We start from the raw sequence: 17021 nt of genomic DNA, 5'->3' as shown, positions 1-17021 counted from the left end.
GTTGGTTAAAGCACATTTGTACAAATCTCTGTTAAAATTAAAACTGTTGTTATCACTGAAAGGAAAAGCCCAGGAGCTTGCTGGCTGGTCTCTGCAGGTATAGATTGTGGCTTTTGCTTTGTCAGAGCACAGCTGTGAAATCCATTTCATCCCCCTGAAACTGGAGCAATGAGCCCATGGCTCAGCCCATCCTGGGTTGCTGCTTCAGCCACTTGGACTGAACTTTTAAATAAAATAAATGAATGATAAATCTGATTTCTCAACATGTCGTGTGAAGCTCTCTAGTAGCTCTAGGATATTCTGTCAAGCCAAAGGTGGGTTTTTAGCCTGACTCTCTGTTGTGTGTACTGTCACAGCAGGCACTTACTGAGACCAATCTTCTTTGTTTATAGATGAGGTCTTGTCAGAAAACTTTTTGGACTACAAGAACCGTGGCGTCAATGGCTCTCACCGGGGTCAAATTATTTGGAAGATTGATGCCAGCTCTTACTTTGTGGAGCGTAAGTATTTTTCCACTTCTGCTATGATTTAATTCAATCACTCCAGAACAATAATTCAGCTATTACTGTTGCTTTTATGATGTTTTTATGCCCAAAATGTGCCCTAGAAAAGGCCAAAAATGTTACCAAAATCTCTGACTGTGTTGATAGAAACTGAAGCACTTGATGGAATAGTAACCTACAGTTTCTGCAAACAAATTTAGTGGGCATTGATTTAATTACTTTTAATACAGTTATGAATATGTATTTTACTCAATTTGCTATTATTTGGACTAATGAGCTGCATTAACTTTAATATGGTTTTAAGGAAAACAGGTAGTCAAGGGCATAATATCATTCCAGGAAGAATAACATTGGCTTTTAATTGGAAAACTTCATGGTGTATCTGGCTTCTAACAGACTCAGGTGAATTCAGAAGTTGAAAGGGTTGAGTTCTGATTATCATCTACACTAATAAAAGTGTAACTATATGTAGTTGCAGCAAGATACATTAAATTCACCTCATTAATTTTTCCTCATTATATTAATATTTTATCCAGGGCATTTGATACAATGCAGTATAAATATTTTCCATCTTAGTAGTGAAAATACAGAAACACTGGATTTGCTTCTGAAAAGTACTAGATTCCTTATACAGCAAGTTAATATTTCCAGCCCTGACTGCCACATGTCCCTGACCATTCAAATCCTTCCCCTTTTCCATGAGATTTACCATATGTTAGTGTAAATGCAATTTATGATCATCTTCAGATAGAAATAGGGTACTCTAAATACTGGACTGAAATCTATAGCAAAACATCTGTGGTGGAAGAGCCACATATATCCTTGAGGAGTTAAGCATGAAGAAGAGTAGCATGAAGCTATTTCAGTTTTAAAATTGAACCACATATTTCCAATGATCTGCCTTAGCCTCCTGGACAAAATTCAGAAGTTTGGTAAAAGCATTTATAAATTGCTTGACAGGTATATCTGTCTAAGCGTGTCTATATTTGAGAGCAGTCAAAGGAATCTTTGATATAACCTGTATTTTAAAGGATTTGTAAAGGACATAAGTTGTGCTTGTCCAATCTATGACTTTGATCTTAAATATGTGGTATCAGCAAGGGTGTTGCATGTAATCATTTTACAGCTGCTCAGTCCTAGAAGCAGGTTCTCTCTTTGCAGTATGAAGTATTGCTGCTGGTCTGTAATTCCTAGTGTTAAACTGAGAATGTTGTTCTAAAGAATTTAGGGACCTGCTGAAATGTCTACAGGACATACAGGATGTTTATATCCTGTGTTTTGAAAAATACATGGATGGGAAACTGCTTAACATATAAGAACATGGGCTGTTTTCAGTTATCCTGGTTTTGGGGCAGAAATTCATTACAGGATCTAACCTTTAAGGCAGGCTCTACTTTGCAGAGGCTTTGAGCCATGGTTACAAATTCATGAGACTGATCATATTTTCTTTTAGCTGTTAAAGAGCTGTGGGAAGGAGATAAAATATCCCAGACTGGGTGTTTGAAGAGACTTCAGTATCTTGGATTATTAAGGAAGGGCAGAAGTGTGATGAGACTGCTGGTAGTTTCCTTGGCTAATCCACAATACAAAACAAAGAGGCAACATGAGAAATGCTTAAGAGAAAGCCTCTTTAGGAGGGCCACTTTTCATTAAAGGCTCAAATGCACAATGAATTATGCCAGCTTAATAGGTTGCCCTCATTAGCAGAGACACAGAAGCTGTTGTTAATTGATTGCATGTACGTTCTTCACTTGCCCTACTGTAAGAAAATGCACATTAGCATAACCATCCTTCATTGATGCTTGGAAGTAAGTTGTACTACACCATAGCTGGGCAGCCCATGCTTGATGAGTTGCTGCCTCTTGGTAATTTGTTATACTCCAACCATTAGGTTGTGAATGTCAGCCCTGAGATTTTGTGCCACTGTGTGCTCATCAAGGACAAATCATTGCCCTGTCCAGAATTAAAATAGGAGAAAATGAAGTAGGCAGTAGTAAATAACAGCACGTGCTCTAAGAGCTGCTTGACTACTCAAGTGGGTAGTTAAAGCAGGGAAGAATGCTCATGTATGCTGGTTTTATATATCTAAAGGCATATTTGAGGATTCCTGCCCACTGCTGATACTTACATATGAAAGCACACAGCTTTGCAGGTGATTAAATGTTATATTAAAAACTGCAGTGTCTGAAAACCTTGAGTATTTTCTATCCAAAGAGGATGGTGTAAACCATCTTCCTTCAGACTTTTATTTTTTTAGACAGAGATCATATCTCCCTTTTATGTTGCATAGCATAACATTTGCAGGGATCAGAGAGATAGATACTGGTTATCAAAATAAAACTCACCTAAGAAATATAGCTAAGGTATGGTAATTTATTTTCAAGGTATCCATATTGTTTTCCCATACATTGTTAAAATCCCCTCAATTTACTATTGATTGGAGTCTTCCTGATTATAGCATTAATTCTCAAAAAAGCAGAGTAGCTCACTTACAAAGGCAGCTCTTCATTTCTGCTTTTGCCTTTCCTGTAACTATTCATACTTTGGTATCTTTTTACCACGTGAGTCAATATTGACTGTCAACACATGGCTTCAGAAAATATTATGGTATAAATTGCAGTCTTTGTCCTGGAGCTATGATAAAGGGGAGATCAGTGTATGGCCAAATAAAGAATTAGCCTTACATAGAGAATTTAAATTTTTCAATAATTTTAGGCACCCCATACAGATTAGTTTATACCCTGGCCTTGAAATAGTAAAGGTTAAATATTTTTGGTGGTGCTATTGTGTGAGACTTATTAAAGGGAGACCATAGGAATCATCCTGGCCAACCTCAGAAGCCAAAATTTTTTTGTTGTCAGTTAGACTGTAGGACTCCTCACAGCTTGTTTTTGTACCACATTTAAGGAAATTACCCTTATGCTGTGAACAGCCAGCCATCTGACAGCTTACAAATAAATCTTTGAGCCTTTTTTTATTAAAGTGCTTTGTAGGGCAACTTGAAAAATCATAAATATCCAAGACTAGCTGATTTGAAACAGTGTAACTCCTATTAATAGGCAAAAAAGCATTAGAAAAGAGGTCAAGTATATAGAGGGCTATTACTCATTTCTATATTTTGATTGTGGAGGCATATATAATATACTTAGGAGCATTTTGTTCAAATGCATAATATTCCACAGTCATTTATCCTTGCTTTCCTGCATTTTTTGAAAATTAACAAGCAAATGAAATATGATGCTCTAATTATGTAACCTGTAGTCATTATACATAAACCCACTCTTTAGGTGTTGAACAGATTGCTGACAGCTTATCACTGTAAATAGTAGCTTGCATGCAATGGGCAGGGACCTGGAATAGGAATGAGTGAAGGGAAGAGCCTCTGAAAGTAATTTTCTTCATGGCAGCAGATTATCACAATGGAATCTATCAAACCCAGTTGTAATGATAATTACTGGGCAAATCCACCAACCTACAGGATCAGAGTAGAGAGGAATTGTGCACGTGGGCAGAAGAAACTAGTAATATATTGTGAGAGATTTGTAAAAGTGCACAAGGAGTGGAGAGCACAAAGGATGATGTGGAAAGAAATTTCAAACATTTTCTTCCTTAATTGCACTTCTTTTATAAAACTGGAATTCTACAATTTCAGATGCTGCTCTGTTGTTGAAGCTATACTTTCATGCTATTCTCAGTGGATTGCCCAGTCAGAATCTTTAAGGGTTCTTTTTTCAGGTATAATTTAGATCTCACCAGTTAAGAAAATGCTTTCTGTGAGATCAACAACAAAGCAAAATTGTTTACTCCTTTTGGAACATAGTTCTATGTTTGGGAGTATTTGGGCAAAATATGTATTGCTTTTGAATTTGCTAATCGCCTGATTTAGACCATCTACAAAGCCCTGTCAGTTTTCAAAGCACAGATAATTCCTTAATATGTACCTGTGCAGCATTTTCAGATGCCACAGACATTTAAAGCTTGTATTTGTTTTAGCAATCTACTTTTTCACCTTGAAAAGGACGAGCGCCTTTCCCAGAGAAGGGTATGCCTTTCCACTTTGCATGTCACCAACTTGCAACATAATGTTGCCAGATAGATACGTAATTGGTACCAGTCAGAGAGGGAATTGCTTCCAAATGCCAGCAGAACAGAACTCATCTCCTAATAATACTCAGCAAACAAAAAGCCCTAACAGCTGAAGAGGCAGTGTTGTACTACAGCCAGTTTTGCAATTCTGCAGAAGTCTGGCAATTTGGGTTTTTCTGTCAAGTCAGTGATAAACAGTAACCACCCACTGTAGCCATGAACTGGTCAGAGTTTGAGGGGAGAAGGAGGAGTGAAGAGAGGCTCTGTGCCACAAGGGATGTGAACCTTGTGTTAAGGCTTGGAGGGCATTGCAGTGAAAGAACCAGCCTATAATGGGTTTTCCAGGAAAGGAAATAACGCTCTGCTGCACTGCAATTTCTGGCACATTTTTTGGTTTACACAGCAATGTGGAGAGAGGGTATCCAAGAGACCATTGCACTGAGGTGAGTTGCAGCAGTATCCTATAAACATTGTATCAAACTAGCATATCCTTACAATGATGAGTAATGTTTTGAAGCTATTCAGAATTGCACTGAAGATAGCAGGCCTCTCTAAAGATTGTTCAGTACCTGACAACTAAGAACCACTTCCAAGGGTAACTAACCAGTCGTCTGTGTTGCATTTTTATTTGAAAACTTATGGAGCAGTTGTTTTATTAAATTTGTTGTTGTGGCTGAATTTTTAATAACCAAGATGAATGACAGGCCCTTGCAGGAAAGAGAAATAACACTCATTTATTCCTATTGGCTAGAAGGGAAATAATGGTAAAAAAAGGTGCAACTTAAGTCAGATATCTGAGAAATCCTGGTACATCTTCAGATAGAAGATGTATATTCTATGTTATGATCTATATATGCTCTATATGTGTGCATTTATGGAGTACCTACAGAAATGTCCCCAAACTGGCAATCAGCACTCTTATCTGGGGCTCTCCATAGAAAATTTATCTTTAGAAAGCTGATATAAAGGCTGCCTTCAAAGTACAAATAATTGAAGGATGTTCCAGCCTTGAATATTTCCAAATAAATGAGGCACATTCATGTCAATAAAAGCTTTAATGAAGCCAGAGTATTTACAAATTTTTCCTTTTTATGGACAGATTGTTGACAAGTCCAGCCCACTAAAGTAATTTCCTGTCTCCATTTTCATTACCACAATGTCTCTCAAATAATATACCCTTCACTTCATGAAAAGAGCACATGAGAAGCAAAAATATAGATAATGCTGTTGAAGTCCATCCTGATATAACTTTTATCATGACCTACAGTCATGCTGCATGTCTTTAACCTTCATGAGTCCACAGACAGTAAAAACTGGAGCAATACAGAAGCATCTTCAACAGTGTGAGGATGATTTAGAAGCAAAACAGTTAAAGGTGTCAGGGCAAAAAAGCCAGATATGCAGTAATAAGTGAGATGTGCCCCCAAAGGTGTAACTATTGCTTGCCTGTCCACCTTGTTTTATGGCTCTTTTTCTTCAGCTCTTTGTGCATGTATTAGTCTTATTGATGCTGTTTGGTTGTCTTCCACCCTGCACACAGTTTTTTAATTCCTTGTACTTTTCCTCAGCCTGTTATCCTGATAGTAGTTTAATACTCATACTTAAGCCAAGCTTAGCTTTGGGAAGTCGAGCACAGTCTGAAACTGGATGTTGAGATTCCTTAAAAACCCTGCGCTTGGGATCCTTTGGTCAGCCCTTTAATCTTTGCCTTTCTTGGATTTCTTGTCAGTTCTCCTCTTACAAAGTCTGTCTGTGCCTGGATTGTAGGCAGCAGCCTATCATAAATGGAAATGTGGGTCAATCCACCCAAGGCACTAGTCAGCCATTTCTTAGCTTCTGGCATGGTTTCACTCTGGTAGCTTAACCAAGCGACTTGTCTGCAGATTGTGTTTTTCTTGGTCTTACTCTCCCTTTCCACAACTTGTTTTGACACTTGGAGACATTTTGTTTGTTGTGTGGAGATCACAGCTGTTTGTGTTTTCATTTGCACACAGGGAAAAAGATGTCTGTGTTGTGGCATCTATGCTTGGTGACAGCGTGCTGGGGCACCTGGCTGGTCCCCACACTACCTGCCCCATGCTTTTCATGGCAGTGCTTAAAGAAATTACAAGGACTTTGCTTGGGCAAAGCTAAGACTGAAGTGAGAGTTTTGATAGGTTGGTAATAGGAGTTTCAGAAAGCTTTGAATGAGAAATAATGCCTGATTTTAGGCATGGTTGTCAGAGCAAGTCTTTCTTCACGAAGCCCTGGTTCCTTGTCACAGAGACCACAGCTTACTTGGACTATTCCTGGCCACTTAAACAAGCACAGACATTGTATTAATGCTTCAGAGGCTGGACATCAATTAATTCCCAAAGAAGTGGTCAAGAAGGTGCAGTAACATTTAACTGAAGTTTTAGTTCAAGTCTGGAGGAATCTAATTATAGGTGCCAAATTTTGAAAATATGGGTTCACATATATGTTCATTTAGGTCTTCCAGCAGTGTCCTCAGCCACATTGTACTGGCTTTAAATTCAGAACTCCTGCATATGTCATGTGTTTTGTGATTCACCTTTGGTATCAACCAGTATACCACTGAGACTATCATGCCCTTGAGGAAATGAAGAGAGATTCCTGAAATGCAGTAGTGCAGCTAGTAGCTGTATTTTTCTCATCTAACCCAGTGTTTTATAAATGTGTGAACCGATAGCTGTTGTTTTGCTGCTCTGAACTTTGGCTGTGCTGCATTCTGCACAACGGGTGCTGAAATCACGTGATTTATTATAATGGATCACTGTAACTTAGATAGTGTTATTGTGTCATTGATAATCTTTCTGCTATCGACAGTAAAAGATTACGGTGTCACCTCCAACTCACAAATCAGTTAGTCTTTGCCACTGTTAAATGCTTCTGGAAAGTTTTTCCAGATAATGCTATTTAGGGATTTGGTGGAATTGCTCTGGAAGACAGATCTCTTTTCTTTGCTCCATTGCACCCTATGTTCTCCCCTTGGATATTTCATGGGGTGTGTTTCTGAAGTTGCTGCAAGCCAAGTGAGATGCCACTGAATTCTGTAAGAATTGGTTTCATGCAGCCCATGTGCCATCAGCCCCAGAACCCTTTATGAACCACCATGCACAGATTGCCTGGTGCAGGCTTTGGCTCTCGTGGTTTTATTTTTGTGGAAAAACAGGAGACAAATGCAATGGAATTGTCAAGGAACTGTAATTGGAAGGGTATCAGCACAGGCATCAGAAGGTCATATTTATTCCAAAAGAGTGTCAAGATACTGAGCTTTGTTTCAGTTTTCTTAATAAATAAATCATAATATAAAGTACTGCATTCAGTATATCAGTGTTAATAATTTACCATTTCTAATTTTGGAGAATTTTACAACTGTGGGGTTTTTTTGGTAATCCTATTAAAGCATACCGTGAAAGTAATGGATCAAAACAGAACTGGAGGCCTAAGTATTAAAGATAATTTTTTTCTCAGTTTATGCAGGCAGGCAGTTTGCTTCACATCTTCAGGCTTTCTTTTAGAAATACTGTTAAATATCTCTCTGCAGTGGTGAAGCATCTCAAGGGCTCTTCTTAGATGTCCAGTGGGACATTGGAAAATCTCAGTATAAAGGGAGATAAATCCCTTCACCTAATTCAGAAACTGGTTTGTAACCCTATCTTATTGCTTGATTTCAGGCAGCCACTATGTTTCTTATGCCTTCTGGTAGTTATGGCAATATTTATTCAATTCATACAACAGTGTTTGGATCTTTTTATTAGACAGACAAAACTTTGCCTTCCATGAGGAAGGCAGAGTTATATCTGTGGTGTTCTGCTAATGTAACTCCTCCTGCTTCTGAAATAGTGAACCTGTGATGCAGGAAACCTTTTCATAATTGTTTTTTCTTGTTAACTACCCAGTAAATCTAGCCCTGCTGTTACCCTACTCTTGGTCCAAGGTTTCCTGCTATAGGGACTGCCAGATGTCAAGAGCATCATCTATACTCAGAATAGACTTTCTCAGAGAGTGGAAGGGATGAATTTAGCAGGGAAGAATTACGGTCTCCTTGCAGGGTTTAAACACTTCTGCCCAGCAGAAATATCTTTCTGCAAGGTCCTTGATATTGATAATAGGATCTTAAGGGCCTCAGATAAATAGTATTTTATATTTTCAAACTCTTCTCGAACCCTTTCAATACTTTAGATGTTCATTTTACTCAATCAGTAGCAGGTATAATTTCCTCCCATATCTCAGTGCTAATAGCTTTTTACAATTAAAAAACAAAGCAAAACAAAAAACTACTACAAACCTTGAAATAGATAGTTTTGCTGTAATTGTTTACTTAATTAAATTTACATAAGGATGTTTCTTTCCGAATTTCCCTTTCATTAAATTATCTATGTTAATTTCATTGTGCATTCTCTCATTAAATGTTGTCCTGCCTGTGGATTTTTTTTCAAGTCTCCTTTACGAAAAACACTCACTGCTACAGTGAGACTTTTGAGAGTAGAGAGCAGTGTTTATTCCAAACCCTTCCTTTTCCCTGGCAGCAGAGTTTGTGTGCCTGGCGGGTACTTGGTCACTTCTGAAGCAGTAGGAAGCAGAGATGTGGGGAAGTGACTTGTTTACTCCCCTTGGGTGAGCTGTCATAGCTCACTTGTAGCTCTAGACTCACTCTGGAGAGTAAAAGCTACAGATCTGATTGCTTCTCACTCTGGGGCCACTTTAAGGCAGCTTTCCATTATTAGGCTGCACGTACTGGTAATCTTGCTTCCTCTTAATGGCCCTTCACACTGTAATAAAGATATTAATACCATTTTTCAGTGGTCTTGGGTTGTCTTGCCAGAGCAGGTTGCTCTAGATCCTGTCTGACCCTAAATGTGAATGTGTCATGGGCCCCAAACCTAAAAGTAGAAAGTCGCATTTAATTTTCAAAGATGATCTTCTTCTGTGCCTCTCAGTTTTGTTTTTATTCCTGACCCATTTCTTTTTCATTTCTGCAATACTTTACAAGTTCAACAATGATTTCCTCTTATTGGGAGATCCAAAGAGAAAATATTAAAAAGAGCCCTAAAAATGCCATATTTTTTAAGAGAAAATAATTTACACCATAAGAAACAATATTGATTTTGATTGTAAAGTACATTGCTGCAATGTTCCAAACATGAAGTGTAGCTGGAGTTAGAAATAAGATGAGCAATGCATGTGTATCAGAATTCAAGCTGTGAATGTGGTTGTTGGAATTTGCCAATAGACACAGACATCTGGATGGCAGAAGTTCAAAACCAGCAAAATAGGGAGCGCAAACACAAGGGTGAAAAAGGACTCTGAATAAATGTGCAATCTTTTTGATTTAGATGAGTACCAGAGAGCTTTCCCAGGCGGCTCCTAGGCAAGAGCTGTAGGCTTCTGAGGGTCCCACTCAGCAGGCAGATTCTGGGAGGGGAAGCAGCTTTTGGTGTAGCCTGCACCTCTTGGACTACTGTCTCCCCTGTCTCTGGCTTAAAAAAATCCATCTACAAACAGAAAAGTTTCTTAACACTGCCATTGTCTAACACAGGTATTACAGATGTGTGAATGCAGTTCTATTTCTCTTTTCTACTCCATTCAAGTAAACCAACATTTGGAATGCTTCAAAGTCTATCATAGGCTTGTAGAGATTTAAGTCTTGGTTTGTCTTCCTACTAACTTGCTGTTTATGCAGGCTGCTGAGCTTCCTGAAGGTAAAATATCACTTCATAATTTGGTGGCCCTGGGTTGCTCCAGAGATCCCTGGGAAGTCACAAAAACTGGCATGTGATTACTCTCCCCAGTTTTCCAGGCAACACTCGGACAGCAGATTTGCCAAAAGTGATTGCCTACAATGAATTAGAGTAGTCTGCCTGCTTGATTGCTAGACAAGATCTAGGGGTGAAATTATCTATTTAAAACAGAATACAAGTGCAGTAATAGGATTTTGTTTTACATGAAGAAATTCTCCTTGCCTCCTGAAGTGTATTAGCTAACATTTATTTTTACCTTTGCACCTCCACAGTATGTGTTAGCCTGAGACCTCCAAGAAGTGTCTTTTTCTTGTTGCTGTTATAAAGGTGTTCACCTGAGGCGGAATGAGCCAGCCATGCTCACTTAGAGAACACCAAGAAAAAATATTTTCTTTCTTTGGTTTGTCACTGTGGTATCTTATGGTCATGGGGAGAGACAAAACTCTTTCCTTCCCTCCATTTGCTAGGATTTCTTGATTTACATATAGGTGATGTTTGTAATTAGCAGTCATCTGGATTCAGGCTTTCAAATGCTTTCCTGTTTACAGGATATTATGGTAAGCTTTATTAGCTTCCTGTGAAGAATCCTACATCTTCATGGCTAATAGAGACACCATTTTCCCTCTGTGAGCAGCATGAAATCTTATGCATGGCATGTCAAAAATGAGTAATATATTTTGATACCAGTATACTTTGATTTTATCCTTTATTTTCTTCTTTTACCTGTCTCCTTATATTTTGGAGAACTCACCATATATGTGTTTTGTATTAAGGTGAAAATGTAAAAGAAAATATATATAGTGATAAGTTGGATTGTAGGGGCTCAGTTCAGGAACAGCCACAGCAGAGTCAAATGTGGTGCTTAAGATGGTTCTACCTGAGTAAGTTGTCTGTGCTGGCACTCAGTCAGAAGTCATCTTTCACCACCATGCCATTTTTGGTGTGGCTGATTTGTAATCAGTTTTAAATACTGGATTGCTTTCTCCAAGCCTGGTAGTTCAGATCATCACTGTGTGCTGTTCCTAAAGGCCCTGGTATTTTGGTAGGCTAGCTAATGCAAGCAAGCATTTAGGGCTGAGTCAGATGATATTACGTAAAAACTTAAAATGTCTGGGGTGCAGTTGTGAGAAAGCCTCTGACTTGGGTTTTTTATTTATCACATTCTGGTGCAGGGGGAATTTTTATGTGGGTTCATGCAGCTTTTCGATTCAAATTTTTCTTTTACATTTGAGGGAAAGGAAATGAAACGTAGCCGGGAGGCATCTCAGCTGCAAGTATGTTGATTTCCTTTGCTGTAGAGTAGGAGGCAATGGAGCAGAGATCAACCAAATTTCACACAATTTCTACCTCAGAAAGGTAGAGGGTTCATAGGCAGAGGCAATTCAAACTAAAATCTTAGTTTAAAGCCTTATCATGGAAACTCCTGCCAGCTTTCAACTGTGTTGCAAAAGATAGTCCTTTTTTGAAAATGTTGGCAAGACTGTCAGTACTGTTTGTTAAGTCCCCCTTATACCTGCTCAGTAGCAGAGCAAAGCTCTTTTGTCCCTAGTGGGCTGTGCTGTGTGTGTCACACAACACCATCACATGGGGAAGGCACAGGGATTCAACCAGTGTTGGCTTGTGCAGTGTGTGTCTTTCAGCAGGTGTGAGCAGCCATCCAGAAGGGGTTTCCAGATGTTACCTAGAACATCTCTTTCAAAAGATCCCATCTCTGGTTGTATCAGAAAGACTTAGCAATGCTCAGAACAGTGAGAAGCGTGACAATGCACAAATGTAACAATGTACACCCGTGTCTTTCAGTGGGATTTGAGCTAATTCACATTGTATTACAACTGGAACAGGCTTAAGAAAGACACAAATTAAACAGGAAAAGGCACTTGGTCTCTCTGAGCAGCTCAGTGGACAGCAGGATCCAAAGTTCTCCAGAATTCAGAGAATGAAATCCTGTCCTGCTGTAGTCAAGAGAACTAGATGTTAATTTAAACAGTATAAAGATTTCAGCCAGAAGTGTCAGAATTTGCTGTTTAAATTATTAGCTCTTTCCCCAGTATATATCTATGTAAAAGCATGAAAATTTAATATAGTTCCCTTTTTCTGTTTGCATTTTTACAAGAAGAAAAAGTAACTAAATAAATTGCTAGTGGGATGAGTTTTTAATGGTAGTTTAGGGCCAGCACATGGGTGTCTTCTAACTGAGGTGTGAAACCATGAAAACTGGGTTAATAATGAGCCCCTGACACAGCCTTAGCAGTAACACTGCTGGCAGGCACTTCTGTAATTACTTCTTCTCTATGAAGTGTGCTGAGCTTCTACAACAAATTTAAAATCTCATATTGTGCTTTCTTCTGTTAGAAAATGATTCAGTGAAAGCCTTTTATATATATATAATATGTACACAGGTAAAAGTTTCTGCCTCTGAACTAGTCCGTCTACATTTTGTTCAGTTTGGAAAATAGAATCTGGTTTTGCTTTAGCAGATCTATTTCATTTTCTAAATTTCATTAATTTGTTGCATTTGAGATGCAACGAAATGCCAAGTAATGCTTCTGAGATATGATTAAATTATTTTTTAGCTGTCCTATGCATGATACGTGCTGTGGAATATAAATCCATTGGTAGAGCATTTAGCAGATCTCACCTGGATATTTTCAAACAGAAGGATTTCAGGAGCTTTAGAAATATTTTTGAGAAGGGCAGCAGATCTGAGTGACATGTGGATGTGCAAGGAAGAGATTACAGCTGAGATGTCTGTTTCCTTTGGAAGGAAAATGAGAAGAGGTAGGTGTGGTCTCTGTCCACTGAGATCCCACTGAGTGGGAGTTTTACTGTTGGCTTTAACAAGATGAATCAGACTTTTGACAGCTAGTGAGGAAGAGGAGTGCAGCCTAGATGCTGGGAAATATTTAAAAGGATAAAGATTTGTAAGCAGTTTTTGTTGAGCTGTGAACTAAAAGTTACTTAGTCCTTCAGAACACTTTAATTTTAGAAACCACATCTTGTCAAGATTGACATAAAGACTCCTGCATGCTGGCAGCTGATTCAAAGTAGCATCTGCCAGCTTTCTCTTAGGTCATGACTGGGAATTTATGGAAGGTATGTTCTCCAAGCCAGCAGAGAGGTTGAAAAATGAACCATCAAAACTGTGAAAGAACAATACTGAAAATACTTCTGCCTCTTTTGGAATCTTATGGGGGTACTCAGCAGCTGGAAGTCCACAACAGCACTCTACAGATGGACAGTGTACATCTTGCACATATGTATGCTTCCTTTGTCAGACCAAACTGACATGGTAAAAGATTCATATTTTATGCTGGTCTTTTGTTGGAGGTAAATTTGTTCATCTTCAGAACCTGCTTGAGACTTCAGATTTGGAATACAACTGTACTAGTACAGGATTTCCAATTGAAAACTAAGAGGCTGAGTATTTTGTGTGCATGAACTAGGATGGATCCTTTCGTTTATATGAGGTGATGTCAGTTCACAGCAAGTGAGTTTGTTTGGTTTTCAGACTAGAAATTCCCAGAGGTATCAGGGGGAAGAAAACAAGCCTACAGGGCAATCTATTGCAAACCCATCCTGAAATCATTATCTCTCTTCTTAAAAATGAAATCTCAAACCAGGAGGACAGCTTGTTCCTCTCCTGTGGTCTCAAAATTTCATTCTTGGCTCTGTTTAATACCCTTTCTTTTTCTGCTCTCAATACTGCCCAAAAAAGACATGTTTGCTGGTGATGATTAGTAAGAATAATACTTGCTCCTCCTAAAATATGTTTTGTGTAGATTCTGTTTTGACCTGGTGAGTGAAATAAAACATGTCACCGACAAGTACTTTGTATCACCTTCTTGGACTTGTGAGCTGTGTTTTAAAACAGACAAACTACGGAATCATGGATTCTGTGGCCTGGCTGTGTTTTTGAGCATCTCAACAAATGAGGTTGGTTTCAAGAGACAGTTACAGCTAAAATTCCCCTTATGGTGGTGAAACCCCACCAGAAAATGTAAAGGAGCTCTTTGGTTACTGCAACTGCAGTACATTAGATAGAAAGAGCAGACCAAGCTTGTGTAGCAGTGCATCTGGTTACTGTTATTGCATTAGTTGTCCATGACCATTTTCTATCCTTCCACAGTAGTTTTTCCCCTCTGTGTGCTGGCTATAAGCACCTACAGCCAGCCAGTTAGACCAGTAACTTTCAGTCTCACTTTCCTTTCCTTCATTTTTCCTTTGTCATTGCTGGGCAAGGTGCCTAATACAGTTCAAATGCCTTGCTCTCTCAGCAGGCTTTGTAATACCAGGAGTGACAGGGTTACAGCCCAGAAGTTTTTAGTGTACAAATCTGTTGGTGACTTATGGGGAAATAAGTGTAAGAGTCAAACAAACAAATACTTTAAAATAAATTGGGAATGTAAATTTCAATTTTAGTGTGACCTGACTGATTACAGCTTAAGAAATAAGTAGAGCTAAATCCTGTGATGACCCGCTTAATCCAATCCAATCCGCTCAGATCAGTAGAGAAGTGTGTATGTAGTGCCTCACCTCTAGAGAGGCAGACTGACCACCTGCACCATATCCCTGTTGGGAATGTATCTGTTACTGAGCTGCTGTTTTCCCAGGTGTTAATACATTTGCTAGAGTCTCTACCAAATGTGGCCACAAGCATTGCTTTGCAGCAGAGAATACTATTCTCCTGTCCCTGAAGAACCACCATGTTTTTATGGAAGGGAAGGGTTAGCAAACACTCATATTCTTCTCTCCTTGGTCTGGGTTGCCAGAAGTGTAATTTCCTTCATGTTATAGAGGAGGAAATTATGTTGGGAAGGGGTGAGATTACTGCAGGAAGTCAGTGGCAGAGGTTTGAACAAAGCCCAGGTTTCCTGGTGTTGGAGCATCTCATCTGAATGCTCAGTGTGTGTCTGCCAGAGATGGCAAAGCAGTGGCCCAGGTTCTGCAGGACACTTGAAATCTTCAGCCCTGCCTCAGGCAAAGGAAGCTGACATCTGTCCTACAGACTGCAAGGAAAAAACAGGGCATTTTCCTTTTCCAGTGTTGCTGCATATAGGGTACAGAATCTCTCACTTGGGGGTCAATAGAAGGCAGGACTTTGAGCGTCAAGATCAGGACTAAGTGTCATATTTTTATATATTTAACTAGCAAATTAGGCGGAAGATGTATATAAAATACAGTTAGGTATAAATTAGCAATAGTGAAAGTTACAAATATGCAGGTGATTCAAAGGAAACTTATCCCAGAATTATCTTTTCTCTACCATCCTTTTTTCAGATGTCCTTTGCCTCAGCTTTGGATTTTGTCGAATTACTCTAAAAGCTCATTTCTGAAAAAATGTGTTTTAAAAATAGTCTAGGTTATCTGCAGTCCAGACTGTGTAGTCACCCCACCATGTGTTGTCATTTAATAGCTGTTGGATCTTGCTCAGCCTATTGATGATTTGGGGTTTCCTTTTCACAGTGCAGCAAATCCCTTGGAAGTTAAGCATGCTGTGGCTGGAGACCTTAGCCTTTACTATAAAAAAATTATTAATGTTTCCCATCTGTCACCTGTGTGACTGCAGCAATTTCAGCCTAGATGGGCTTGAGTGAGACAGGAGGTGCTGACTTTGGGATGGCAGCTCTGAAGGCTTGCAGGCATTGTCAGCCCTGCCAATGGAGCAAACATGTGCAGCTCACACTGCTGGGACCCTGCACCTTCAGCAGCAGTGGAGTGCAGAGTCAGGGGGAATGCACCAGCCACCAGGCACACGCCTTCAGGGGACGGACAGGCTGGCATCTGTGTATGGCCTTGTGATCAGTAGGAACTAACAATGATTTGGATACCATTTTTTGCTGTCTCCCAAAGTAGTTCTTGATGTATTTTGCCAGAGAAGAAACCTTCTTAGTCTGCAGTAGCTTGTCCGTGCTGCTTGGGATTCTTTGTCCCCTTATTTGTTGAAATTTCCATTCCTTTTTACTTCAACATATGTTAGAAGTAATTTTTAACCTGCATAAATGCAGCATCTATTTCATAGTAATATAAATTTTTCCCCTACAGTTCCCTCTTTTTATTGCACTTGAAAACAAATGCATTCATCCAGTATGTTCAGCATTAGATTCACTGCTCTTTTTACAGTCAGGGTATTTGATCTTGCCCTTCAACCTACTGTAACCCATTTGTAGCCTCTTCTTTTTAACAATATCAAGTGAAATACTTCTGGAATTGCTGGGATTTAAAACATTATGTTTCATTTTGTGGCTACAGCAATTTTCTTCCCCGTAAATAAATGGTGAACAGAAGTTGGTATTTTATAAAATAAAAAAAGCAATGTTGAAATAGGATATTGCAGAGGGAGCTCTAAATTAAGTAGTATTAATAGGTATAGTACTTCTTTCCTAGCAGCCTTCTGATCTTTTCCTTCTTGATAATTTGTGCTTTGTCTTATAAATTCCCAGGGAAATTAACAACAGGCACCATAGCAGTGACACCTAATCAAAAAGCTCTTATGAAAAGGAGTTTTCTGAATGGGTTAGCAGCTACACTTGGGCCATCTCCAGTAGGGGTACACAGGAGAGGAAGTCTGGTGGCACTGTTTTAAAGAAATAAGGCCAGGTTTTTGTCCACTGTACCTAGATTGCAGCACTTGCAAAAGCATCACACTGGCTTTTTTTCACCAACCAGTGTCATGACTCAGGGCTCTGTG

At 39.1% G+C, this 17021-nt stretch overlaps 1 protein-coding gene across 8 annotated transcripts in view; it reads left to right on the top strand.

Annotated features, from left to right (window-relative positions):
• HECW1 (HECT, C2 and WW domain containing E3 ubiquitin protein ligase 1) overlaps positions 1 to 17021 on the top strand; it is a 251651-nt gene that overhangs the window by 100281 nt on the left and 134349 nt on the right. For all 8 annotated transcript variants that reach the window (XM_071429780.1, XM_071429779.1, XM_071429774.1 and 5 more), the window contains one exon: positions 393 to 500. In XM_071429780.1, the coding sequence (XP_071285881.1) occupies positions 393 to 500 (108 nt within the window). The remainder of the gene's footprint in view (positions 1 to 392; positions 501 to 17021) is intronic.

Source organism: Agelaius tricolor, unplaced genomic scaffold (assembly GCF_023055355.1).
Source record: "Agelaius tricolor isolate 1412-34295 unplaced genomic scaffold, bAgeTri1.0.p SCAF_6, whole genome shotgun sequence".
In the NCBI taxonomy this organism is placed as follows: Eukaryota; Metazoa; Chordata; class Aves; order Passeriformes; family Icteridae; genus Agelaius; species Agelaius tricolor.
Note: the sequence above shows the minus strand (reverse complement) of the source record. Positions and strands in the feature narration are given on the sequence as shown.